We start from the raw sequence: 27,155 nt of genomic DNA on the forward strand, positions 1-27,155 counted from the left end.
TGCCGCTTTGATTTTCTCTCCGCCAAAATGAGTGAAATATTTTTCGAGCTCTTTTTTCACCTGGTGATGCGAGTAAAACCAAACCAAAAGGCCATTTGATAGGGGAATTAATTTTTTTACCTGCAATAGTTAATTTAGAAGCGGGAAAAAAGCAACATTTGAATTAAGGTCTTTTGTGGTTATTTTTTTAATTACACCATTTTCCAAACTCTTCCCTATATGAGTCATGAGGAATTTTCTTCTTCCATTCGATAATTTCGGTTTTTGCTTTGGTAACGCTTACAAAATATTTGATGTTAATTTTTCATACTCAAAACATTTCAAATAAAAAAGCACAACCATTAGAAATAAGTTCCAATCATTTCCTCAAAATTTATTTCTGTAATTTAGTAAATATTCAATTTGATTCTATTAACTTAAGAAAAAAATGTTGGTATCATTCCTCAATCAACACATCTAACACGTCTATTGTGGATTGGGAGAAGCTGCGAAAAAGTCTCTCTCGCGCGCGCGGGGGGCAAGGAATGCGCTTGCAAGTATGCAAACAGCACACAGTTTGGCTGGCGGAATGCGTTTCTGCTGCTGCCGCTGCCCCCGACTCAGCAACGGGGGTGGCTGTTTTGATGCCGGCCACTACAAAGCGTTCCTCTACATGAAACGCAAACCACCCCTGACGAGCGGCAGGAGCCGGGGTCATAGGGAGCAGACGCACCAGATCAGACCGGTGATTTCGGCCAGGATTTCGAAACCCCTGGATGATCTGATGGGGATCAGTTTGAATAAGGGATGTCAAAGGAATCCGTGACAACCGCAGGGAATTCCGAAGGTTGCATTTGACTAAAAATTGTCACTGGATACAATTAATTAAAAAAATTCAAATGGACTGACTTTTCAAATTTAACGCTGGTTAATATTCAAGTGATTTATGTCGGGGTGCAACCTTTATATTTGTTTACAATTTAATTAAATTAAGCAGGAAATATTAAAAGAATTTCAATAATTAACAAACTCATCTAAATATTTATACAAATTTGACTTGATTGGAAATGAACCAGAATTGCTTAAATTTTTTAAAAAGCCTATCTAAAAAGCACCCCATTTAACCAAAAATCTGGTGCTTTTTCGCAAGCATTCAATAGTGTTTGATAAAAGATGATAAACGTGCCAAAGAAATAGTAACTGCCGTTATTGATGCTTCGCTAGATTGGTATTTTTAAAGTTCGCCTCAGTATTTTTAAAGTAAAAATATTAGCATAATTTTTTTCAAGGGTATGGATGGATTTTAAAAAAACGTTACATTTTTAAAATCTGCTCAGCAAGACGAATCAAATGATATTTAATTTTTATACCTTTGAACAAGTTCACGTTTTTTTTTAAATTTCCGACAGAAAAGTGTTCTGAGAAAACTGGGTGCAGAAATGTGACGGATTATCGTAGAATTTTAATTTTTTCCAAGATAGATTTCGTAAGAATAAGATTAATTTTGGCCTCTGAACTTGCAGGTAAATACAAAGTCAATTTTAAAATAGCTTTTGTGGCTTTTTTCTAGGTAAATTATGCACTACCGTGAACAATTTTAGTTTCAATTGGCAAACTGTCAATGCGAATAAGGGAAATTGAAATCACCCCAAGACAAAATCACCCGAAACCGAGTTTTTCCATTAGTGTAATTCAGCCCAATCTGATTTCGCCCCTCGAGCGGACGGATTCGCAAAAAAAGGAGTTAGAGAGAGAGAGGAGAGAGACAATACTTTTCATCTGCCATCGTTGCAAAAAAAAATGCCAGCCGAGCAACCCCTCGAGACACGGATCTCGCTCGCTCGCCGCGCGTGCATTTGATATATTTTAAAATCGCAAAGAGAGAGAGAGAGAGAGAGAGAGAGAGAGAGAGGAGGTGGTGGAATAATTAATGATTGCCAGGCGAAATGAATAATCAGTGTAATGAAGGGTTGCCTAACCTCGCGAAAGCACACATAATAACAGAGCACGCGATTTTTCTCACTCGCTTTTCTACCCCCCTGACGATTTTGAAACTCCCGGTGAGTGCATTACCGCGGCTTGAGTAATTGAAGTTAGTACACCACACGTGTTACACATAGCTCGCTGCTTAATAAAATGAAAAAATATGGAGAGGTGTGCCTCAAGAGCCACCTCTGAAAGTGGGCGTTTTTCCATTATGTGGTTTGTCATTCTTTCCGTACGTGTGTTAATTAAATCTAATTTCGTTTCCATGGCAAAATTTCCACCTTTGAAGAAGATATTACAAAACTTGGCAAATTTCAATAATTTTTCTTACACAAATTATTTTTCAGAAAAATAAAAATTATTTGAATTTTTGGTTACAATAAACAGTTGATCAAAATGCAATCTATCCCATTTATTCTGCAATGTGCAATATTTAAAAGAGGACGTTGCTACAGTTAGAATTCAATTTTGCCAAATTTACAGCACTTTTGCCAAATTTCTTTGCAGATTTCGATTTATCTCGTTGAGATCTATCCAACGGTGTATGACACTTTGAGAAAAAACTCGTTGTTGTGAAATACAATCAGATTTAAAATAGGGAGACAGTCCTCACCATTAGAAAATCTTGCTTCGTGCTAATTTTGAGGAAACTTCTCTCAAAAATTTACCGCACTATCTTGATCAAATATTGGCACAAACTGAATCGTCGTATAGGGGTTAGTTAATGTACATATATTAGCAACAAGAATTTTCCGAGTTTTTACAGTACGAAGCCTCTTTAATAAATACAACTTATTTTTGTTTTGAACACAATTTATAGATTTAAAAATTCCCGTATCTTGTTTCTTCTTAATGATATGTGATGGAAGGCGTGACATTTTTTTGTTTGGTCGAGGTTTGATTTTTCGGGTCATGTCGTGCAATCCGCTTGCAACGTACACACCGCTATCATCAACAATGCTGGTGACGAAATAATTGAACAATGGCAAAAACAATGGTCTTCCTTGGCGGCGGGAAACAATGGTCCTGCCTCCCGCTCCCTCTCTTTTTTTCATACGAACATACGCGCACAAACACGTTTTGCAAAAGGCAGCGAGCATGCGACTTTTCTTGTGCCGCTGATTTTTCCAACTCGCCCGTGGCGTGTTTTAATTATCGCCCATGCGCGCCCAGTAAAGAAAAGAACCACCGCATTGTGAAACACGCGAGTCGCCGCCGCTGAATAGGAAAAGTACGAGTTATTAATTTATACGCATTTCACACAAGATTCCTCATCTTCAAACCAGCAATGTTTTGAAAAATTTCAATGCATTTCGAGGGAATAGAGGTCCACGGGCTTGTTCAGTCTATATAACTGGCGTAAATTTCATGCTAAAATGCTTCTCAAATTAACGTTTTGTTTTATACCTAAAATGTAAACAGTTTGACTCATTTTTAGGGGGATTTTTATTTTAAGCGTATATTTATTTGGATCTTTATACAAAGCAACAATGAACCAAATTTATGTATTTTCGCTCTACAATGTGGTTCATTGAGTTTATGTATGTATTATTGTTTTTGGAACTTAACAACAATACATCTATAAAATACGCTATAATCAAATCAGGGCCGGGTCGACGATTATTCAATTGATTTCGATTCCTCTCGTTACGATCTATCCAACTGTGTGCGAATTATTAGCTAAATATCCTGCTAGGAAATAAATCATGATTTCCCAGCGATGTTTTCTTAATTTGTAGGTAATTGTTTTGAAGTCATTTACTGTTTTCATTAATCTCTCATGATTGCCTGCGTTGGGAAAAAATGAACAGAAAAGAGTACTCTGCGGCCCTGCTTTTAAAAAATACTCATTCCTGAAAACGCGCGCGTCTTGTGTGCGAGGACACAAAGATTCGAGTTGAAACAAAGCACAGAAATGAAGAAGTTAAAAAAAATGAGAACATATACAGCGGCGCGTGTTTTTAATTTTCGCTTCCTTTGTGGCGGCGAAAAAGAAGTCATCTGCTCCGTCTTTTGTCTTTTCCTTGCCGTCGATGAGACAAAACCGCGATGCACAGCACAAAGCACGCGCTGCACACAAGACTTTTCTAATTTTTATTTTCATAACTCACGAGAGAGGGAGAGAAGGGCACGAGGCGAAATTTCGCAGAGCAGAGCTCACAAGGGTTTGATGATTTCAGCCGGCAATTGAGAAAAAGAAGCGACTGCTCGTGTTTTTCCGGCCTCCTAAGAAACGTTTGATCCGAATGCGTTCCAGCAAAATCTCAAAGCCATATGCGAGCTTCCCCTCGAATCAAATGTTTAATGTTTTATTATTTGATGTAAAATTTGTTTCATTTTCCTGTTTAACGAACCAATTCAATTTCATCGGAAATTTATAAGCCACAGAAAAAATTAATTTGCTCAGATGCTTTGGATCAGTGAAATCAAATTTAATACAGTTTAGCGAGTAAAGATAAATCGGTTGGTTTTAATTTTTCTTACCAATTATTTTAAACAGATAATAAGTTTTTGCAGGTGAATCTACGCTTTTGGTGTTCATTGAAATATTGATTTTCTGCTTCAGTAAGCAATTAATGTGATAGAAAAAGGTACTTATTTTGACCGATCCACACATAAATCCCGAAAACTTGCTTTCGAATCGAGACCACTCGTTGTAGACTTTCGCAAACAAAATTAATAACGCGGTGCGGCCGTTTCAATTGTACGCGGACAGCGGCGGCTCTCTCATGAATTAGTTGGTGAATCAGATGGTCGCCTAGGCAACTCGCAAACACACACAGCAAAGCCATGCGTTCGCTGCTGTCTGTTTTGTACTCATCAAAAAGTTGGTGGCCGATCGTTTTTACCACTTTCCTGCTTCGACATTATTTGAATTTGGTTTGCAGTTCGAAAAAGCTTGCGAAGCAGCACTTTTTGACGTTACTGTTAAAGCTAATTAGAGGTTATTTAGACAAAATAATTAATATGGCTTGTTTTATAAATATTTACGAGCGAATTTGGAACTTTAAACAACATATTCAGATTTTCATCCTTTTCCTACCGCGTTTTGTGACTTTTGACTTTTAGCGTCATACCTGGCCAAAGTGCATGCAGCCTTAACAATAGGAATTTCAATGCCAGCAACAGTTGCAAACACTAAACCCGTCTTTCCGCCGTTAACAAATGAATTTTTTTTCTGAATGCAAATGCAATTCTGAAAACTACTCCTCTTTTGATGGGGAAATTTCGTTGCAAAAATCATACACACGATACACATCCATAGAAACTATCTCATATTTTTTAGGATTCTGTGATATTAGTATTGTGTTCCATTTGTACTCCCATGCTCTTCTTTTGACACCATATTTATCATTTGCACTCTATGATTCAAGTCATCTGAATCTAAAATATTTCGGAAACTTCACTTTTCCCAGGGCATTTCCTATTTTTTCCAGTCACTCAATTTTTATCTGTTTCGTTCCATTTTTTCTGGCAAAATCATGGTACCCAGTTTCAAAGGCTTGGTCAAACTACACATTCCATTTAGCACGTGTGAATAAAATTCCCATAAATCAAATATTAAAGCACAAAATATTTAAAAATAAAATTTCATCTATCCTGAAAATAATTGGCCATAGAAACTATCTTTACGAAACGCAATTGGAAAATAACTAACGTACTTGCTAGGCCAGGCTTTCTTTGAAATCGTAAGAAAAAAACAAAATTTTAGACCGAAATAATTTTCGTTATCATTTTTAAAAATTATATGCATTTTAGATTTGTTCATATACAATCTACTGTGTTGCTTTTATGTTAGAATTCCTTATTTATTAGCATTTTGCTGCATGTTTTTGAAGACTTTTCAAGTGTGGGTGGTGTCGGGCAAAGCGAATATTCCAACTGAAGTTTGCAACGTGGTGAAATTATTTTGTGCTGCGCTCCCCCTCGCGCGCGCGGCTATGCATATTTGTGTGCGGCTGACTGACTGGTTGTTTGCCAAGGTGCAAAACAATGAGTGAGAGAGAGAATAAGAGCGGTCGGGCGGTGGGCTCTGTCATTCACTCTCCTCGCACACAAAACGAGTTAGCCTCCTTTCCTTGTTGCCGGCGCGCGTTGCCTGGAGACTGCTGGCCAAAACAAGCTTAAACATATTCTCCGCCAGCACTCTTTCACACACGCCGCAGCCAACAAAAATATTTCCACTCGCCGCGACAAGACCGTCACTCGGCGCGAGCTTAGCACGTCGCAAAAAACACGTGCAAATTGCCACCTGGATCACACAAAAAAGGCAGCAGTGAAAAGCAATTTTCTGCTGGGTTGTCTCCAAACAAAAAGTAGTTAGGCAACCGGCCGGACGTGCACGCCCACGGGCACAGTCTAATTCCAAAAAATGTGCATTCGGACAAAGCCATTAAATGTGGCCAGATAAAAATCACAATACAAATTTCTGTCCTGAAAAATAAACTATTTTTAACGTTGTGGTAGTTCTAGATTGTTGCAATCTCTCAAGTGAGACTGAAACAGCACGCTCCCTTTAAGGATTTCGATATCGGATAGCCAAGAATCGTTATTGAAATAACTGAAATCGATGCAGCCAGTAGTTTGTTTGCGTTTCAAGCGTGGGAAAGCAGATCTCGCGGATTCCTTTTGACCGCAAGGTCAATTGCGGTCAATTGGAAACGGAATATATGCATATCCGAGACTGATTTACATCAATCATAACACCTGCTGAGTCAAATCGATAAACAGTCGCTTTACTTGAAACACAGTTTCTTTAACAAGGAGGTTTATGGTGTGATTTTATAGTGATTAAAACGAAAATGGTTTTTACTAACTAATTCTGAGTGACTGCAAATGAAATTCGGAGAGTCGAAAAAGTTCCTCATTTAGTTTCAAAATTAAGTTTATTATGGGCTGACAGGGCAATTTAAATGAGAAGAACAGAAAGAAAAATTAATTTTAAATGGGCCACCTCTGATTGCAATTTAAGGCCCGCTGAGGCGGAAGTCGCCATTTTTTAAATAAAATGTGCTGTTGTGATAGATTGTTAAGTGAAAACTTCTTATTGGTTTCATATCATTGGTAATTTAACCAACAATCGAATCTCAACTAGAGTTCTCTACCATCAAAGTACATACCGACAAGAGTTAATCTCACGACGGAAACACACCAATTGATCCAAAAAGTTTAATTTTAACCAGATGATAATATAGTTCTTATGTAACAACCACAAAGGATATTTTTCCGTGATAGATGGTCAGTTCACCGTCGAAAAGCGGGGTGGAGGTGCGAATGATATTATAGCGCTTTGGACCTTGAACTGCTCACAATGAAACACAAATATGACTGTTGCAAAAATCGCTCAACAATAGACATAAAATTAAAATTCAACCCTTTGTCGGAGATTACTGGCAATCACTGCTTCCACAGCGCTATGCAGGTATGTTTGCAATTCTCTGCCGCGCGAAAATAGATTGCTTTTCGACAGCGAATATCACGCTTGCCACCCATAAAGGGGAAATTTCCTTGGTCGGAGCTCTTGCACTTTTATCATCTGGTTGAAATTAAATATTAAAGCTTTTGGATCAATTAGTGCCTTCTCGGTGTGGGCCTGTAATTCAGTATTTTTGGTCAGGAAGTGCAAATTCACAATCAAAAGACACGGTAGAATTATTTTCGCAAAAAATTGCGACTCTAAGAATTAATACTATTAGAGAATTCTTCGTTGAAACATTTTTCATTATTAGAGGTCTCGGCTAGCCTTGCTGCGCCGTACTAGCCATCTAATTTTACATCACGTGGTCAGCCGTCAGCCACTTGGTCATCAGATGATTTAAAAGAACATAAAATCATTAGCACATACAAATTTTGTCAGCCACGCCAGCCACAAGCAAAATGCTCAGCCGTCGCCACTTGGCAGCCAGCCGCCGTTTCAATCTTGCGCTGCTGAGACACCTAGCCAAAATTGTTACCGAATAGTGTCACGTGTGTGAGTTTGTGCTTTGAATTAAGGTTCTGGTGGACAACCGAAACTAGTCGTTTACAATTATATTTCGACTTAACAAACGAGGAACATCCGGATTTTCATTATTCTTGAGAGCTTTCTCCGTCCAAACAACTAAAACCTGATTACTGAGTTTTGAAGGGAATTAGAAACAAATCATTTTTTTGTCAATGTTTTCCTTAATAAATGCCAGGCTTATTAGAAAATTACTATTTTTCTGCAATTTATAATTATTTCGCATTAAAGCATTTAAAATCCATTGTTTGTTTTGAATTCGTTGGTTTTAAGCCTTAGTAAAGGGGTTGGTCTTAGTAAGCTAAATAACTCGATTTATTTGCTATCAACCAAACTTCTTGATTTTAGATATGAATTAGAGACCCATTATAAATATAGGGATGACTTGGCATTGAAACTTCATTGCATTTAATCCGCTAGAAAGCAGTTGAAATTGTGGTTGGTGATATTGTCAATCTCCGATTACAATTCTTTTAAACGTGCGTTTGAGAGTGACTATAGGAAACCTTTCGCTACATTTTTTAGAATTCCGTGATTTTTCATGACATGCAGTCAGTTGACGTGAACAGAGGCTAAAAAATTAAATCGACTTCAAACGTTTCACTGGTCTGAATTGATAGATTCCAATAAAGGCAGAAGCACACATCATAATTTTTAAGTTAAAATTGCTTTCTAATATGTAGCTGGACGAATAACATTTTTTAGTATTTGATTAGTAAAATATATAAACTAAATAAAATTGAATTCAAAGAATTACAAACATCACTCAGGGTAGTCAACCCTTGGAATGGCTTTCTGGCGTCGCTCAAAGACTGCACCGCTGTGCAATTTCCCGCACTCCTTAATCAGCATTTGTGGCAAGACTTTTAATTTTTAATGTTTGAGCTCAAGATTATTTATTTATTTTTGTAATAAACAATAAATATTAACCATCTTTAAAAACTCCGCTAAAGAGGAAAATAATAAACAATAACGCCTATCAGAAGAGCTAGCTGCAAATGCAAAACTTGTGCGCATCATCGTTTCGAGAGTGGAGGCTGGAAGCGCGCGTTCTTCAGCATTTTTCCGAGCAGTTGGTTGTGGCAGACAATAATTTTGCGCAAATTTGGGCGCGGAAGGGGCGTGTTGGTCGAGGCGTGGCCTCGGAGGAAACGCCTCGGAGCGATTCGCGAGCCCAAACGCAGCCACCAGTGGGGTCGGGCGGCGGCAGAATCAATCGCGCGCGCTAGCTCAGTTTCCGCAAGAAAGCGGTGTTCCGTCGGCGCCGCGCGGCAACAGATGATGCCAATCGCGAGCGACTCAGGCGAAAAGAGGCGCGTCTCCCCCTGAAAATGCCCAATTCGAGCCGGCGACGACGCCGCTCGCCCAGCGGCCCGCAACGCTGCACAGATGCCAAAGTTTATTTTTATCCGCTAGCTGCTTCAAAGTTTCCACTTTATCCCTCAGAGGAAGAAGGCATACTTATTGTTATCAGTAGAAATAAATGTGTTTTCTTGCATTGCATTTTTAGAGAGGCATAAAAACGGAAGATCTCGTTATTCTGACATCTGCGTGGAGTGTGCGAGCTTGAATTTTGTCGTCCCTGTATTTGAAATTAAACGTGACATTTTCAGGAAATAATTTTGCTAATATAGTTATCCTGAGTAAATCCAAATCCATATAAAGAGCTGAGCCATTCATTAGTTTTAACTTCATAAAATTACCTGCGTGTATGTACTACTTTCTTATTAATTTTATTTAATGATTGAATTATTCTTTTCCTTTAAATGTTTTGTACTTTTCTAGGAAGCATTAAAAAAAAAAAAAAAAAAAAAAATTTTCAGACTACTTGCCAGTTTCGCGAGGAACTCCACAAGGAGGAATTCTGTCTCCACTTATGTTTGATTTGGCAATTTTTGATTTGGCAGTTCGTGTAACGGCAGATTTTCTTGTGAGCTACGCGGATGATGCGAGCTTGTTGATCTGTGACTCGCGTCCGCAGGAGTTGGTGCCGAAGGCAGGCGTTGCAGTGGAAACGATGCGGGACTACTGTGCTGAAAATTTCTTAAGGATGAACGTCGACAAGACAGTGGTAATTTCATTCAGAAAGCCAGGTTCCCGACTTGTAGCAGATAATCTGAAGGAGTTGAGTTTGAACGGTTTCCAGGTTTCGTTGGCGGCAGAGGTTAAAATTCTAGGTCTCCGTTTCACAGCGGATTTTTCCTGGAAGCGTCATGGAGAGTACGTCGTTGAAAAGCTGCACTCAGCGACGTTTATGGTGACTTCGCTTTTAAAAATTGTTGATTTCAAACAAGTGCTTAATGTGTACTATGCTTTCGCGTACTCCCATCTCCAGTATGCTGTGATTTTTTGGGGTTCATGCCCCAAAGTACGTCAGGAAGTGTTTGTTGCGCAGAAGCGTCTCATTCGGGCGATGGCTGGAGTTCGTTATTGGCGCTCTCCTGTGCCGCTTGAGTCAGCGAAACCATGGTTCGAGAAGTTTGATTTGTTGCCTGTCTTTTCCATATTTCTATTGCAATGTTGCAAATTTGTGCGTCGTCATCATCACTATTTTCAGCTAGTTAGGGAGGTGCACGGATACAACACTCGCTCCAGAGATAATTATTTTGTGCCCTCCCAGGTGTCAGCGGCGGCTTCTCGAAATCCAAAAATTTACATGCTAAATTTGTATAATAAACTTCCTGAGCAGATTCGGGGCGAGCAGCAGTTAGACGAATACGAAAAGCAGTTAAAGAATTTTGTTTATGCTAACAAATTTTATACTTATGATGATTATCTCAATTTCAGAGCATCAAATGTAGCAAAACACACACACTCGCTTGTTACACAAACATAACGAAATGTTAACACTATGTTTCTTCTTTATTGTTATTAATTATTTTGTTGTTTAAGACTCATTTGTAAATGCGCGGACAGAAATGGAGAAGCTTCGATTTTTGTACCGCTGTGTAATGCAAATAAAGGAAATTAAAAAAAAAATCAACGTCTCTCAAAGTTTGGAATTTACCAAAGTTTCTCAATCAAAATATTGACTCGGTTATCCGCCAGATTTTGACGTGGCGGCTGGAAACAGTCAATTTTGCCCAGCGCCTGGCACTTATTCTGAAAAGGTTTTGAGAGAAGTTGTAATTAAAGCAACAATATAACATTAGAGGTCTCAAGCCAGCCGCGCCAGCCGGCAAATTTCGGGTCACGTGGCCAGCCGCCGTGAATCTGGCAAAGCTGCGCCAGCCGCCGGTGAAAAAGGGTCGAAAATTAAAAAGTGCGCAGGAGAAAAAATGTCTTAAGATGATTTTAGGCGGTGGCTGGTTGAGCTTGCTTCGGCCGAATTTTGGCCTGGTAGCTGAGCATTTCTACAGCTTCCAGACATTTTAACAGAACCATTTTTTTCTCCGTCATTTTGCTCGACTTTTAAATCGGTGGCTGGCGTGGCTGAGTCACAGTCATGTTGGCTAATTTCTCTGGGATCTCCTTCATTTGAGCTTATCTTGTGTGTTTAAAAAATCTTAAGTCTCACAGTGGGGTTTTAAAAAGAAAAACCATATTTTTCAAATCCTGGAAATCCTTAACATTCGAAACTTGGGCAGGGATCACTCCACACGCAATGCAATAGAAAACTAGAATCATTGATAGCGGTCGTCAAAGTCCCCTCAGTCAAAATAGCGAAATTCCAATCCAGTCTTAAGACGTTAATTTTTCGTTTCACCACCTGCAACCTTTAAAACAAAACCTTAAGTGTGCAAGGCGATAATTTGCAGTCCAATTTGCGGCGATTGTGGGGTGCGAGGGTGCACGGGCGCGCTGATCACGCTTGATTTGCGCCGGCTTGTTAAATTCTCGCACGAGCGGCTCGGCCGCTTTTTGCTATGTTCTGCTCATAATATAATGAGCTAATTCAATATATACGCCTTCGTCGCTGCTGGCGAAAAGATTTTTGCCCGTTAGTGGCGCGTGAACACGCAGCAGTTAGTTTTGGACTTTATCTCGCTTTCAGCTTACTCGAGGGGGTGGAGCGGCGCCTTATCAAAATTTATACATCATTTGACTAAGCGAAAATGATCGCGCGCACCGAGGAGAGAGCGAGAAAGAGCGTAAGTGATAACGCCCGGCGCCTTCTCGACTGCCTCTCGCATCTTTTTTCTTGTAAATGTGCTTCAAAATTTACGCACACGTGGTGACGAGCAACACACTCTCGTTAACGAACGACGCAGAGCAGAATTTTCAGCAATTTTTAGAGAAGCGGTTACTTAACACTCCAAACACCTGATTTTTTACCCTAAAAAATCAACCTATTCAATCAAAGGTCACGAAATAATGGCAATATTATTGAAATGGTGACCAAAAATTTACAAAAATTATCAATTTTGTATTATAAATAATTTTCTGCCACTAGTGAGAGAAGTAAACACTAAACCCTTTGGAAAACCGTCTTAAGCCCGATCATTGTTTTTTTTATATTTTTCTCAAAAGCAGATTTAATTTTTTTACTCTGTTTCAAATTCTCACTTAACTCACAGTAGTGTTCTCTGCACAATTTGCTCACAAAATATTTTTTATGATTCTAAAAATTCAAATTATCTCCTGATTATACACAAAAAGTATCAGTTCTATTAAATTTGTTACAATATGCAGCGTGTACCAATATTAAATTAGCAACCCAGTGCGGATTTATTTTTCTTTCAATACCAGTAGCATCTGGCCATGTTTTTTTAGATTTTATAGTTTCTCACATTGCTGTGAGTTGCTTGAGATGTGAATCTTCCCTTCAATTTTATTTTGACAAAAATGAAAAGGAATAAGTGATTATTTTCCTAAATTATCGTAAAGGATTTCAATTATTACGTTTCCCTATTATTTCCCCTGGAGGAACTGCTGAACTCCTAACTTCCAAGTAAGCAGTTCCTCGTCGAAATTGTGCATCGCATTCAGAATAAAACACGAGGAAGGCGGGCTGAGCAGCGGCCTCGGCGGCACAGGTTGTGTGTGATTACGGGAGGATTCGTGCTCTTGTGCACTTTGCCGGCAATTGGCTTCGTTGTCGCACCTTGCGGCTTTTCGCCCTTTTCTATACTCGGCGTCAACCGCGCGCGCCACTCTTCCCGTGTGCACTCGAAATATAAAAAAGAGCCTCGCCATAGTCAACTTGACGCGCGCTCGGCGAAGAAAAGAAATCAAGCGCGGGTTGTGAGAATTAAACGCGACGCGATTTCCGCGAACGTGACGAATGGTGAAAAATACGAGAGGGAAAAGTGGAGCAACGAAATATACGAACGACTGTATTTTACCAGTAAAATGCTGTTTTAATGCAAAAACTCATGCTACAACTTTTAATGTAAATTCTCAATTTCATAATTTGCTGGAGCTGCTGTAGAAAATGTTTTAAAAAGAAGAACTTTGGATCAATTAGAAGTTTATCTGTAACAGCATTCTTAAAGTGGATATTTTGTGCAAATTTACCAGTGAAGGATTATTAAAAAATTTAATCTTTGATGTAGCATTTCCAATTATTCAATGAAAATTATATTTATTTTGTATTGGACATCAGCGCATCTTTTCGATTTTAGCGAATTTTCCTAAATTTAAATTTTAGACTAAAATAATGGATGAAATATTAATTTTATATATAAAAAATTGGCAGATGGCAAAATATATTAAATAATATTATACCTAAAAGCTCCTAAAAAAGTAATACATTCAATTTTTAAATATTTAAATTTGTTGGCTATTCATCAGCTTTTGACTGCAAATAAAATATAGTCTTATTAAAAAAAATTGGGAAATAACCATGAAGAGCCTGTATACCAATTTTAACAATGGTTGGACAGAAATTGCTCATTAAATAAAAACTAACATGGAAATTCTCATAGCTCACCAATTGGTCGTTTTTTTAATTTCATGAAAGTCTACAAAAAATTACTGTTAATTTTTTCAGTACACGGGGTTTCCTTGGAAAATCATTGTGAAACTTTCTATTCAATTTTTCTAGAGAAAATTTCCATTCCGCGTAAACTAAGGTGCAGTAGAACGCGCGCGGCAAAGTTTCTCGTTTTGTGTGCGAAAAGCAAATGAGCCTTCAAGTGCTAACGGCGCTAATGGCAAACCAATGATGTCCAGTCAAGTGCGAACTTGCGAGAACGCACCCAACGCCAGCGCAGCAATTGCCTTAATTTATGGCCGCCATTAAACGCAGGGGAAGAAAGGTGCGAAGCGCAAGAAAAAGCCGCTCGCTCTCTCGCCCTCTCGCCGCGCTGCATATTAAATCTGCTGAGCTGGCCAAGGAAAATAATAATGGCCTGCGATTAGCGCCATGCGAAATATCGGCCCGTGACCGACAGATTTTAAATCAACAGAATTGCTTACCGCCGCGCCGTGTGCTCGCCGAAATTCAATAAAATGAAAACGCACAGCCCCATCGAACTGATGGAGGCATTCAGCATTGACCAGCACTGAGGAAACTAAATTTGCATCATAGCAATCTTTTATTAAAAAATCCTTCTAATACTTTTCAAAGAATTATGGCTGTTGAAAATCTTAGAAATTTTACAACAAATTACAGACACGTGGATGTAGTTTGGCGAATGGTCATCTTTATCAAACAATATTGAGTGGAAGATAAATATTTTTACAAAATTTCTTATTGTAGCGCTCTTTACTTATTTTTAATTTAAAGCCCTTAGTAAGGCACAGTTCAATTTTAGTGCAATCATTCTGTTTTTGCAAACTGTTCACACACCATAGAATAATTTTTCTTATTAACTTTTATTTAATTTAAAACTTAAATATTTTATAAATTTTTGGCTTTAATATTTGTTTTTAAACATATTTCAAATTTATAAACACCACTACGTCTACACATTTTCCTCATTTTTCGCCGTTTTTTCTTAAAACTGTTTAAAAATGGTAAAAATAATTTAAATAATACCAGCGGAGAAAATAATTAAGCATTGTAGTATCCTCAAATTCAAATTGAGAAGATAAACTATTTTTAAACCAACGATTTTTAAGTGTATATATAACGAGCAAAATTATAATCATGAAAAACTGGATAGCATAAAATGTTTATTTAAAATTTCGAAAATTAGATTTATTTATAAAACCACTGTCTCCTCATTCTAGCACGAACCTTTATAATTGCAATCTGAATCAGTCAATCTTGTGGATTCTGCATGTGGCCGTTTTTATTTTGAAATGTAATCTGGCCCGTGGTCGCAGCGCCGTCGAAATGCTGCGCCTTGTCGTCATCTCGTGCGCACATCTCTGTAGCTCTTTTGCAATTCCGACGAGAAAAGAAGTTGGCAAGAAGAAAATGAGTGGTCGGTGCTCGATAGCGCGTTGTTATTGAAAATAAGAAAGGTAGGGCGGAGGGAAGAAAGTCTCTTGTGTACGTGCTCTCCCGATCCCGGTATAAATCAAATCCATTGTCGGGCAGAGAAGCTAATTTGAAAAGGAGATGGAGCGCGGAGATGATGAAAAAGCAGGCTGCAACCGGCAGAATGAGCTCTGTTCAGCGGGAAAACTGCAAAAGATGCTTATTTATCAAAGCAGCCGGCCGCGCGGGGATGCGAAGCAGGGGCGCACGCCAAGCAGAAACCCGCCACCGCCACCGCCGTCGCCTGCGTCCGCTGATTGAAAATGCATTGATGCTATTATTACTTTTATACAAATAAGTTTTCATCCAACGACGCTTAATAGTCCCACTGATCGGATAACAGGATGAGCAAATAAATGATACTCGGAAATCTAGAGTTAAAAGGTGTTTGAGGAAACATTTGAAAATTCAGTAAAATAACTAGAAAAAGTGAAATGTTACAATTTTTATTGCTTGCACGTCACTGCGTAAAGGAATATTATGGTGTTCACTATCACCTCAACCTTCTTCAGAACATCATGGGATGTGAAGAATTTCAGTACAGTTTTTGTGAATGTGACTCTTAGAATCCGATATTTATATAGTTGATGCACTGCGTTTATTTAATACGGACGGGCTCTGATGACAGAAAAACCCATAATTGTCCATCGTATCTCGGCTTCCAATCATTAGATTTATAAAAACTGCACACCGTTCAACTCTTCATGACCTTCCTTAGATAGAAAAAGCAGTCTTCCCCTTATATCCCTTTTCAACCCCGTCAAGGATGGTCAAAAGAGCCAATGAGTGAAAACAAATATTTAACAATTTTCTTCCAAAAGGATTTTAGTAAGATGAACCTTTTTTTAAAGTAAATGAAGTATAAGAAGAGCGACAAAACCCACTTGCTTGATTAACGCGACGGGCGTTTAAGTAAATTGGCCTTTCAGTCCAAAAGTATGAAACCGCTTCCAATGTTATTAATAGCTCTTTAATTGAAAATCAATCGGGGCTAAGTGGATTGACGCGCTTTGCCATTAAAAATTGGAGGCGGCGGCGTGTGGCGAAAGAAATTTCTTAAAAGCCACTTTTGCCTTTACGCACCGTGTGCTCTCTAAAAGGAAAGCAGCCACAAAGGAAGGAAGCGAGGAAGGAAAATGTATTACAATGTGTGTTAGAGACTTGACTTGCATTTTTGACTCAAGGCAATCCATCATGGTAAAAAGTGAAGCTGGAATATTGTAATGTTACCCGTGAAACACTTCTCTCCCAAGCCACGCCACTTAATAAATATGTACATACTCGCTGAGAGTGAGAATAGGTATTTCGAGAGGTGACTGAATCTTTGGTCACTTCCACAACAAATTGATACCAGGAGGTAAATTCCGCATGATATACTACAACGGGAAAATTTTCTTTGAATGAATTTAAAATTAACATTTTAAATATTAAATATTATTATCAAATATTTTAAATATGGAAGAGAAATTTTAATCTTTTAAACAAGTTTAAAATCATTGGTAATCAATCACATTTTAAATTTTCATTATTCATCAGCATATACACATATTATGCTCAGATGAGATTTACTCAAATATAATTTGTATTTCAGTTTCCAACTTTAAATTATTTTGGATTGTGCAATTTAAATTGGAGTTTAGTAGGAGCATTGACTTTCAATTTTCCCTTTTGCCATTCAAATCCATATTGTTCAAATTTTTAATTTTTCAAAGATCTTTTAAAATTATAAAATGGATTTCCTTCATAACGTGGTTTCATAATTTAAATTAATCATTATTATTTGCATATTTAATAATAATTCTTGAGCAGAAAACGGTCGCGCAGCTGACCCCAAATATAGTGTAACGCTCTCTCTTCAAGAGAAAATTGAGGCAAACAAATTTAGAAGCAGTGAAATGCGAGTTTGCCAAGAGTAAGAATCGGCGGTTTGGGCAGCCGAGTGAGACCAGCGTCGAGGCTGGGTGTAAGCTGATTAAGGGACTCGACGCCAGTTCATCGCCAACGAATTTGATGGAAATTTCGTGTATGTTGTGTCGAGCAGCTATCCATCAAAAGGAGAGAGAGAGAGAGAGAGAGAGAGAGAGAGAGAGAGAGAGAGAGAGAGAGCCGACCGCTATGTATGTATATTTCCATTAGCGTATGCGTCGCTTAAATCTCGCACCCGTCGCGCCCTCGGCTCCTTAAAAATCGGCAACCAGCACGCACCGCACATACTCTCGCGTTTTATATCAGAATTTGAGGCTTTAACGGAGGGGAAAGGCCGGGATCATCGCTGCAGGCGGGTTAATTTGGATATGGGTGATATCTGCAGCAAAATTAACTCGTTTTAGATGAATTAGTTTTTTTATAAAGAGTTTGTTAAAAATTAATAATTTTTTATTTCTGTCGTATTTGATCTGCATACTATTTTTTCCCACGTGACCTAGCTTTATAATTTACTAATGGAAAAATGGTTTACTAGTTTGATAAAATGAGTATACATTTATTTTTATTATATAGTGTGAGCTTTTAGGCTGAGAAAATTAATTCAAAAGAGCAAGTCCTTGAATTAAAAATTCATTATTATTTTAAAATGATGAAAATAATTTTTGAGATTTGGTCCCTTATTTTTTAAAATGGAATATGTATAGAAAATAGCTCTTGAAATTTAAATAATTATTATTTTCAGAAAGGAAATCACTTCAAATTATTTTTTTCCTCGTAAAAGGCTCTTAAAGATCGTGTTTTAAGTAATTTTCTAGTTTTACACTTCACCCACATTAAAACGGTATAAAACAAAAATCAAATTCGATTCAGAGAAAGAATGAAGAAATACGAATAGCTGCGAATGCGGCGGGAAATTGCTGCTTACAAGGTGGTCAGGGAAAAGAGCAGCGCGCATACATTTCACGCTCAATTTGAGCCACTTGGCGAGCACGGCAGAGCACGGCGATTTTATTTTTATTTAAAGGCGTTCCCGCCGCTGAAAAGGGGCAGTTTCAGTCGCTAATGTGCCGCAACTAATGGCGAAACGGGGGATGCAAATCGCCAAAGACCTTTTCTCCCCGCGTGCGCGCGCGTGCAATTATGCCACTCAATTCGGCTCACGGCAGTAATTTGGCCAAATTGATCCGTGCGCGGCGCGAAAATGAAACAAGTCGGAAAAATTACCCCAACATGCAAAGTGGCTCGCATGATTTGCATTTCTATTTTCGTGAGCAATTCGGCTATGGCCCGTTCGTTGATCGCTAATTTGGTTTTTTCTTCTTGCAGGTAAGTGGCCTTGTGAGTGGGACCATTCCGATCTGTGTGCGCTCGGGTCTTCTTCGGTGCCAACAGTGGGTAAGACGCGCGTCCGAATCTGTGAAAGCCAGCAAGAGAAAATTCTGCTGCAGGCCACTCGTAGTGTGAAGATGAGAGATGCACCCTCTTGACTGCAACACAAATAATATAATAAAATACACACACACAACTCACACACTCCAGCATACCCAACCTTCCAAACACACTCCGGCAGATAACTCGATATAATATGTATTTTGTGTCGCCTGCTTCCGCCTACAGCACTCTCACTTCCTCTTCTCCCTCACATCCTCGCCCACAATTCTCCAAAATTAGATGCCCTTTGATTAAACAGAGTGTTATCTTCTGTTATTTTATTATTTTAAATTAAAACAGCTTGATATTTGCGAAAGCCGAGTAAATCCCAGACGCGTTTTTTTTCATTTCAGCTTACTTTGCTTGTTAGCAGTGGAATGTAGGGCAAGGAGCAAAATAATTAAGATGATCCCACTGTCAATTCTTAATTTTCTCGTAATTTTTCCTGTCATTGTTTTCCACATATATTATTTTTCATAGTTTTTTTTTGTGGATAAGCAACGATTCCAGACTGATTTAAATCAATTAAAAAAATATCTGAAATATTTAACCGCTCTTGATAAGCACGTTTAAATCAGCTTATATTTGATTCATAATAATTAAAATTTAACGAAAATTTAAGTAAAAAGATAATTTTATTTAAAGTTGATCATGCTTGGAGAAATTGTGGGCGAATGATCCCTTTTTGTAATTCACATTAATTTGGTAAGTAACCGTGAATGAAAGCACTCACCTCTCTCGCATTTTGCAAAAAATATTTACTCAGACACACACAATTCTCTCCTTTTTTAATTCCACGCCGAATTCATTCCCTCCTACGAGATTGAGAGAGTGGCTTTCTGGGCCGCTTTTATTTATTTATCTATTTGCGAGTGTGTACATAGGTATGTATTTATCTCCGTGAGCAGAAGACCAGCAGTGGTGGCGCCGGCCGGTGCGTTCCCACGACGCTTTCAGCCGAGCCAGACCCCAAAGCACCCACGAGGCCTCCTCGCGCGCAGCCAGCCAGCCAGCTTATCTCATGCAAACGCCCTTCTGCACTTGACGTTCTGCACTCACCATCACTCGCACTTGATTGGACCCCCTCAGTGAAAAATTGAAACCGCGCGTGCCTCCTGAAAAATGTTTGCAACGAAATTCTTTTTGCTTCGCCCACTGTGTTCTTCCTTCGCCCTCACGTGGTCCTCTAGCTGTTTGTCCGATGGTTTGGAGATGAATGTTGGAAAAGATGTCTTAGGGAGAAATCTAGATAAAATGTTTAATTTGACAGCTTGAGATAAAGAAGAGTTAGAGGTCAAGTGGATATTTAATCGATTTTTTATATTTCCAAAACAGCACTGTTTCTTCTTCTTAATTCTTCTCAAGGAGGTTTTTCAGAGATAAATATCATCAAAATTATCAAGGAAGCTTAATTTAAACCAGTAAAATAAAATCAAATAAACTCTTGAGAAATTGACGACATTCTAACATCTGAAACTATAATTGATATTGATTTCTCACCATGCAAAATTGTCCAAAACATCTCAAATCATTATGTCCGTCAATTTCTTAGGAAAAACCAAACCATAAAAGAAACGTTTTGTCTCCTAGGTATTTTGATAAATGATAGATTATATTGTTTCTCATACCATGAAGAATAACTGAAATTGAGTCGAATATTGTCTCAATTTTTGGTAAGGAATTCGCTCACACTTTTGCATTTCTAGACATTCTCAATTTCTAAGCCAGTCATTTGTCACGATCAGGATTCTTCGCCAGGCGGGAAAGTAGGTCTGTATGTATCTCTCAGGGTCTGTTCTCGCGCGCAGTGGTTGTCCGAGGCTGATGGTTTGTGGAGGTGCGAATGCTCACACCGCGGGGGTGGAGGGGCGCAGCTGGCCACACTAATACGCTCGGTTAATGAACTGTCTGCGGGCCAAGATTGATAGAGAGGCGGCCGGCGCAAACACTTTATTGTGCTGCGCCCGCCGGCCGCAATCAATTGCCGCCGCCGCACGTACAGCTCTCGAACCAGCCGAGTCCCTTTGCAATCCGTTTTCAAAATTTTGGTTTCGACGACAGCCATCTGGCACATTCCGAGGTTGAGCTCTTCAAATGTCTTCCTTCTCTCGTCTGTGAAAAGTTGCATTGTTGTCGGAGCTGGCATCCTGGCGAAGCTAATTATCTGCTCATACAGGCACCCCCATTCGTTTTATTTCATTCGTCTCGTGTGCATCTCCATATTGGATAATGAGCCTGTCTGCGCTTTCTTCTCCCTTCTTTTTCAAACTCTGAATGCTCCGTCTGATTCTTTTCGCTGCTTCCGCAGACGCTTACACTCGCTAATCAGGAAGCCCGCACGTCGGTCTCCACCCTGAGAGAAAATCAAATTTCGCGACGCCCTGCACGCTTCCTCTCACCGCCGCCGGTCTGATTTATTTTTGTTCCCAACCGCATCAATTGAACCACTATAACATTGGTGAAAAAACGAGTGCATTGTTAGTTTTTTTTTTAAATCGAAGAGCCCACAAAGATTGCCACTGATTTAGATTTAGTGACTTTATTTCTGTTTGGCGAGTCATTTTCAATACATACTTTTTTAAAAGAACAATGTTTATTTTGAACGTCATAGTGAAGTTATAGGCCGGTGCTCCTGAGGCTGTAAATGCTCAGCAGCTTAGCCGGGCATACATAAAATCAACACTGCAAATATAATAATTCAAACAATTAATGTGGTAAAATTATTTAAATCAGATCTTCAAAAATTATCCCCAAGTAGTGATTTCTCAGATATATTTTGTACGTTTTTGTCTTTAGTACAATACCTCAGCCGATCCATGTACTTTTACGGATTCACCAAACATTTCAATCTGAATCTATTTTGCACGACATGTTTCCAGTCCAAATATTGTAAAGAAATCTTCAAACCATTTCCAAAATTACATAGAGTCATCTTATTAAATTACTTTTTAAATATTGATTCCGCAGAAGTTCTTTCTCAGAATTGAACCTCCCGTGATAACTATTTTTTCATTTCCTTTCCCCGAACTGATGTAAACACCCCGACAAGCTCCTTTAGTCCGTGGGCTAACAAAAGGCCTACCTAATAGTATCGTGTCTGGCCCCCGAGTTGGTGTGCAGTGCATCCACATTTCACATTTTCCGGCGAGCTCGATTCAGTCCCTCCTATTGTGCAGGCGAGCAAATATAAATTATGGCGCTATCGAATTTATCGGAAAACACGAAAGCAATTTAATAATATTAACGATTAAGGTGGCGGGTGCTCTCGCCGGCCAAGTTTCTCGCTACTTAAAAAAATTAGCCCCCATTTTTAGGCACAAAAGAGTTTTGTCGTGGGTAAAACAACAATAGAAGGGATTGTTATCTGCTGAAGGCAAAATTTATCGCCTCGGCCCAATTTTCTCATTTATAATGCGAGCAAAGTAAGTGGGAACCCTCCTGCTCCCGCTTCCTAAATTAAGGCCATCTTTCCTCGCCGCCCTTGTTAAATCATTAACGCAGCTAGTCGAGCCGCAACGGTGCTTGGAAATATGATGATTGCTCGCCGGACAAATGGTCGCAGCCAAAGTAAGACGTTAGCCGAGTGCCGGCCCATTTTTCAATGCGTGCTGACCGCTCTCATCCTGGGCTGCAACGCATTTTCCACACGTTTCGAGAAAGAAAACGGAATTTCAGTGTTTAAAAAATAAATTGGTCTCGTTTTTCTACTCGAGCTGTTTCGCTAAATCAATTTTCGCCGGGAAGAATTGATTCGACCGCAATTTATCACCTTGGGCGAAAATGATTTTTTAGCAGTGCATTCCGGTCGGTGGGTCGGATGGGACGGGTCGGTTTTAAATAAGAAAGGAGGATGAGATTTATTGGGAGCGTGGTGCAAGTGACGCGAATCCATCAGGCCGAGAGAGATAGAGAGCGAGCGGCGGGCGCTGTGAGTGTGTGTTTGCGGTAATTAATTATACCGACTGCCAGGCAGCCAGTCGTGCGCGCCAAATAAAAGTGTCTCAGGTGTCGGACAACATTTTTACAAGTGCCGCCGCCCCCGGAAGTATTAATCAATTAGAGCGGCAGCGGAGGCGTTCTTCCCTCCTCTTCTTTGATTTCCACGAATTTGTCAGGCTTCAGCTCCTGTCGGGCTTTCTCCCCAAACTTATTTACTCTCGCAATTTTTTTGTCTGGAAAATTGCTATTCCTGGTTGGCTCACATTTTTAAGGCATTCTTCTCAAGGTAATGAGAGATATTTGAGCATTTCTGGAATAGGTCCAGCTGCCTAATGTCAGAGATAGCAAAATGGGGTTTATTAAGTGACTCGAAATGCTCAAAATGCTCATCAAAAGGCTAGAAGGTGTATCGGCGCCGACTCGCTACTTGCTGGTTTTCACACCTTTCCAGCGGCTTTAGGGAAAAATATCTGGCATTTCAATTAAAAACTTCTGTGCCGGGAGGCGAAAAGATGGCCACATTGGGCCCAAGCTCCTCTGCGGCCTCTCGGACCCTATGTCATCCGCACCCGGTGATCTCATAGTCCATTTGCTGAGCAGAATGTTCAATTAAGGAAATAAATAAATAAGTATTTTCATGTGCTCCCAGCTGCCGAAATGCATTAGCCGCTGTTCAAATCAGAAAGTTATCTTCTAGAAGCAGTTTGAACTACGCATGACTCCCGCCTTGTCTCTAGAAACGTTTTCGCTCTCACATCAAAGCGGCGGCAGTGTCAACCGCACTCTTCACACCTCAGGTGACGAAATGTTTGCGCAACTCATTATCAAGCAGCAGGCTGATTCAATAAAAATAACACACTCGGCAAACGGGGGGGCTGCTGAAGTGACTTGTCCACCTGCCTTGTGTGCGAGGCTCTTTCGCCGCCATTGTGATAATGCCACTTTGGTCCGCGTGTCGTCTTATCGCGCCCACCCACCCATCCACCTTTCCAATCGCCGCTGCCAAACACCCCTTAATGCATTATTATTGTTGTTGCCGTCGCCGCAATTATTGTTATTGCGTTTCTTCTGCTCTTCAAAAAGCAAACTCTGTGTAGGGGGAATTTTGTTAATGCAACCAATGTCTTTAATATTTGGAACTCGGAATTCTTTGTCGGTCATCTTCTTGTTTTTTTCGGAGTCAAAATAATTAAAACAGTTTTCAGAGAGAATGTTTTAATTTCAATCAAAGCTGTTAGACGCATCCATTTCTCGGTTTTAACAAGAAGAAGTTGAATTTCGTCCTGGTCCCGGCAAAATTGCGCAACGTTCAACAAATACCCAAATTTTCATTGTCGAATTGATTGTTGACCTTTTCTTGCAACAAGGAAATTCGCGTTTGGTTGTTGAAAGTTACGCAATTTTGCCGCGACCAGGACGATTTCATCCTTCAACTCACTCAAGGGTCTTGAAACAAATTCTCCATGCACACCATCTTGAAATTTGTCTTTGTTCTTTGTCTCGACGATCGTTCAAAATTGGCCAAATTTTGCAATACCGGCTTTCCACTTGTCAATTAAGGTAAAATCGCATCTCGTCGCCGCTAAGGAGGAGAAAAAGTCGCGAAACCGAAGTGATGGACACAGCGTAGCAGCCGAGATTTCCCAGCACTCTCTTGTCTGCTGAAGATGCAAAAACCGCGCTCTCGTGGACACTTCGCCGATAAGAAACAACTTTTTTGTCACTTTGGTTTTCTCGCAGCGAGGTGGTTATACACAAAATGGAGAGAAAGAGAGTGCTTTTTATTTTTCCGCGTGGAGTTAGAAAGAGGCAAGCAGGCAGGCAGGCAGGCGGTACGAAACACACCTTGTTTCAGGCAGCAAGAACGAACGCTCACACGCTGTGCCAATTTGTGTGTTGTGTTGAGTTGGTCCTCTTGTTCTCGTTCCAGACTGCCAGATGCGTAATGTAAATGCGAGAGCAGTCAGCAACTCGAAAAGAAGGAAAGCACCCTCGGCGTCGTGCTTGTGAGTTCACAATCCTGACTAACAGTAACTCCTCCTCATTATATTTTCGATATAGAGAATAAAACCGCGCGCTAAGAACGAGTTCGCTGGAACCGGGCAATCGTTATCGTTATTATGACTTGGTGGTGCATCTTGGTGTCAGTGGCTGCTTTTTGCATGCGTCCATTACGTTCAAAACATTGGCGAGAGTTGCTCTCTTGGAAGGAAACTCTGCTTCGGATCATTTAAATGTGTTGGGCCGTCAACAGGTGACGCCACCGTAAATTTGGTTCTTTTGGAACTTATTGGAATCAATCCTGCTGTACAAAACTAAATCATTAAATTGCAAACGAATGACTGAGATCGGTTCTGAAATCAGAGAGAGAGGCGTCATCTATTAACAAAAAAGCCCATTTTATCAGTAAAAAATCTGGATTTAATTCACATCTTTTTGTCACGTTCGTCGCTCCTGAATCTGTTCGGCTAACTGCCGGCTAAGTCGATCTAGAATCAGGTTTGATGCCCGTGACAAAATAAATTTATTTAAATAAATGAATCGAAAAAGAGTTGGCCTACCTTGAGAGCAAACCAAAGTCTGGCTGTTATAGAAAATTGGCAAGAGAGTGACTGGAAAACTATTAATTTATTGTTGATGTCGTGTGCACTTGCGTCAAGCGGATGATTGATTTCGGCCTGATCACTAATGAAATAATTAACGCTTTGCAGAAGACACGTGTTTAAAAGCGCGCGGCTCAAAGGAGTGAAATGCTCTAGCTTCATCTCCTTTCCAGCTTTCACATGCAAAACACGGCCCCTGGGCGTGCTCCTTCTCCTTTTATCATATCAAACTCTCATCTTGCTTTGTGAGTCTCAATATCACCTCTTTTCTTCTCTCTCGCCGCCCTTGCTGTGTATGCATATAATATATCTTTGCTGCTCCCGCCACCGCCGCCGCCGCGCAACCAATTATAACTTGAAAGGAACGCGCGCCGCGCAAAAAGAAACAAACTCTCAAAATTAAACATCACCGGCAGATGATTTCAAAGGGAGCCGCGCTTCGACTTGTTTTGTCCCGCGGAATTTAATCTCGAGAGGCTGAAATTAATAGATCCCGACAAAAGGCACACGCCCACCTGTCCGATTCTCTCTGTTGGAATGCGATTGCCGCCTGTCAATTATCCGCCCTTTGACCTCCGACCTTTGTCTGTCGGTGGGCGCATGAACTTGTTAATTAATTCACTAATTCCATTTTACTAATTTTAGTATAGGTCTTCGATGTGAGCTGTGTTGCTTGTTTAACGATGTCTGTGTTGTCTGACGCCGCCCCTACCCCTACATCCCCATCCTCTATTGTATTCAAATTTTGACGTGCACTTATTGTTAATTGTTAGCAAAAGACAAAAACATTTGTCCTGGAATGCAATTCGAAACTAGAATAGTTCAAGTTACACTTTGAGGAATATGTGGCCTGTAGCTGTTTTTCTTATCTGGTTTTCATGTTTTTATTTGTTCTAGATCATTTCTTAAAAAGTTGAATAACTGATGCGACAGAGTATTGTTGGCATAATATGTGTTGGGACTCGGAATTGGTGTCTTACCCTCATCGTTGCCACCGGAAATCAGATCTAAAGCGCGCACATAAAAATATACTAAATTAATAAATCGAGGCTGAATTTTATCTTTTCTTTTGCAGTTTTGTGTGAATTGCGACGTTGACTTTATTTTAATCGTGTCTTTTTCTCTGTTCACAGCTGCTCAGATTCCACAACGAGGCAGTAAGTTGATTATTTTTATACCTAAATTTTCAACTAGCTCTAGAAAAATTTGCAAAAGTGACCAATCAAGTATTTATGTTCTACCAAAATTCACAGATTGAGGTTATTCTATTTTCAAAGTGAAAATTTCTACGTCAGCTTGCGGCAGAGTGTTAAAAGGGTACTTAATAGACTACAAATAAATGTTGATCGGGATTTTGAGCTGCTGGAGTATTTTTTGACTTTAAATTGACCTATGGATTCATTGAAAAATAATTTAGAGCCATGAAGGAAAATTTTATTATATGATTTCGATTATATTCATTGACTTGCTGGAAATTGAATTAATGGTGTTTACCATTTCTTCTTCTGCGCTCTTGAAAATTTTAGGATCCTATACTGTCAGGCTCAAGGTCCGTATTTTCGTGCAGCGAGAATAAGATAGAAGACGGTCTCTCTGGCCCCCTTTCCATCCACCTATCTCGGCCTATTTTGTGTGTTGCTGGAATGCATCAATTTGTCAATAGTCCAATAGTCGTGTGTCGCAAATCCTGCGAAGCTTGTGTGCTGCCACTTTGGTCCATTAACTCGCATATTCTGTCGGATGGAACATGCAGATTGAGTGTTTTATAACTACTGCTTGCTGTGCGAAAGGGAGAGAGAGCAGAAAAGGGCGAGAGCAGAGAAGTGACAGCCAGTAGTTTATTCTCCCACGGCAATTTATTCTTTTACTACTGCGCACTGCTCTTCGCTGACTTCACTGCGCGGCGCGAATTTTCGTGCGT

At 39.6% G+C, this 27,155-nt stretch overlaps 1 protein-coding gene across 8 annotated transcripts in view; it reads left to right on the forward strand.

Moving 5' to 3' along the window:
• onecut overlaps window positions 1-27,155 on the forward strand; it is a 42,773-nt gene that overhangs the window by 7,153 nt on the left and 8,465 nt on the right. For 2 of the 8 annotated variants that reach the window (XM_065496446.1, XM_065496448.1), the window contains exons 2-4: window positions 18,588-18,656; window positions 24,562-24,637; window positions 26,368-26,391. In XM_065496446.1, the coding sequence (XP_065352518.1) occupies window positions 18,588-18,656; window positions 24,562-24,637; window positions 26,368-26,391 (169 nt within the window). The remainder of the gene's footprint in view (window positions 1-18,587; window positions 18,657-24,561; window positions 24,638-26,367; window positions 26,392-27,155) is intronic. The other 6 variants (XM_065496449.1, XM_065496450.1, XM_065496442.1 and 3 more) reach the window with 3 other exon arrangements.

The sequence above is a fragment of the Cloeon dipterum genome, chromosome X (assembly GCF_949628265.1).
Source record: "Cloeon dipterum chromosome X, ieCloDipt1.1, whole genome shotgun sequence".
In the NCBI taxonomy this organism is placed as follows: Eukaryota; Metazoa; Arthropoda; class Insecta; order Ephemeroptera; family Baetidae; genus Cloeon; species Cloeon dipterum.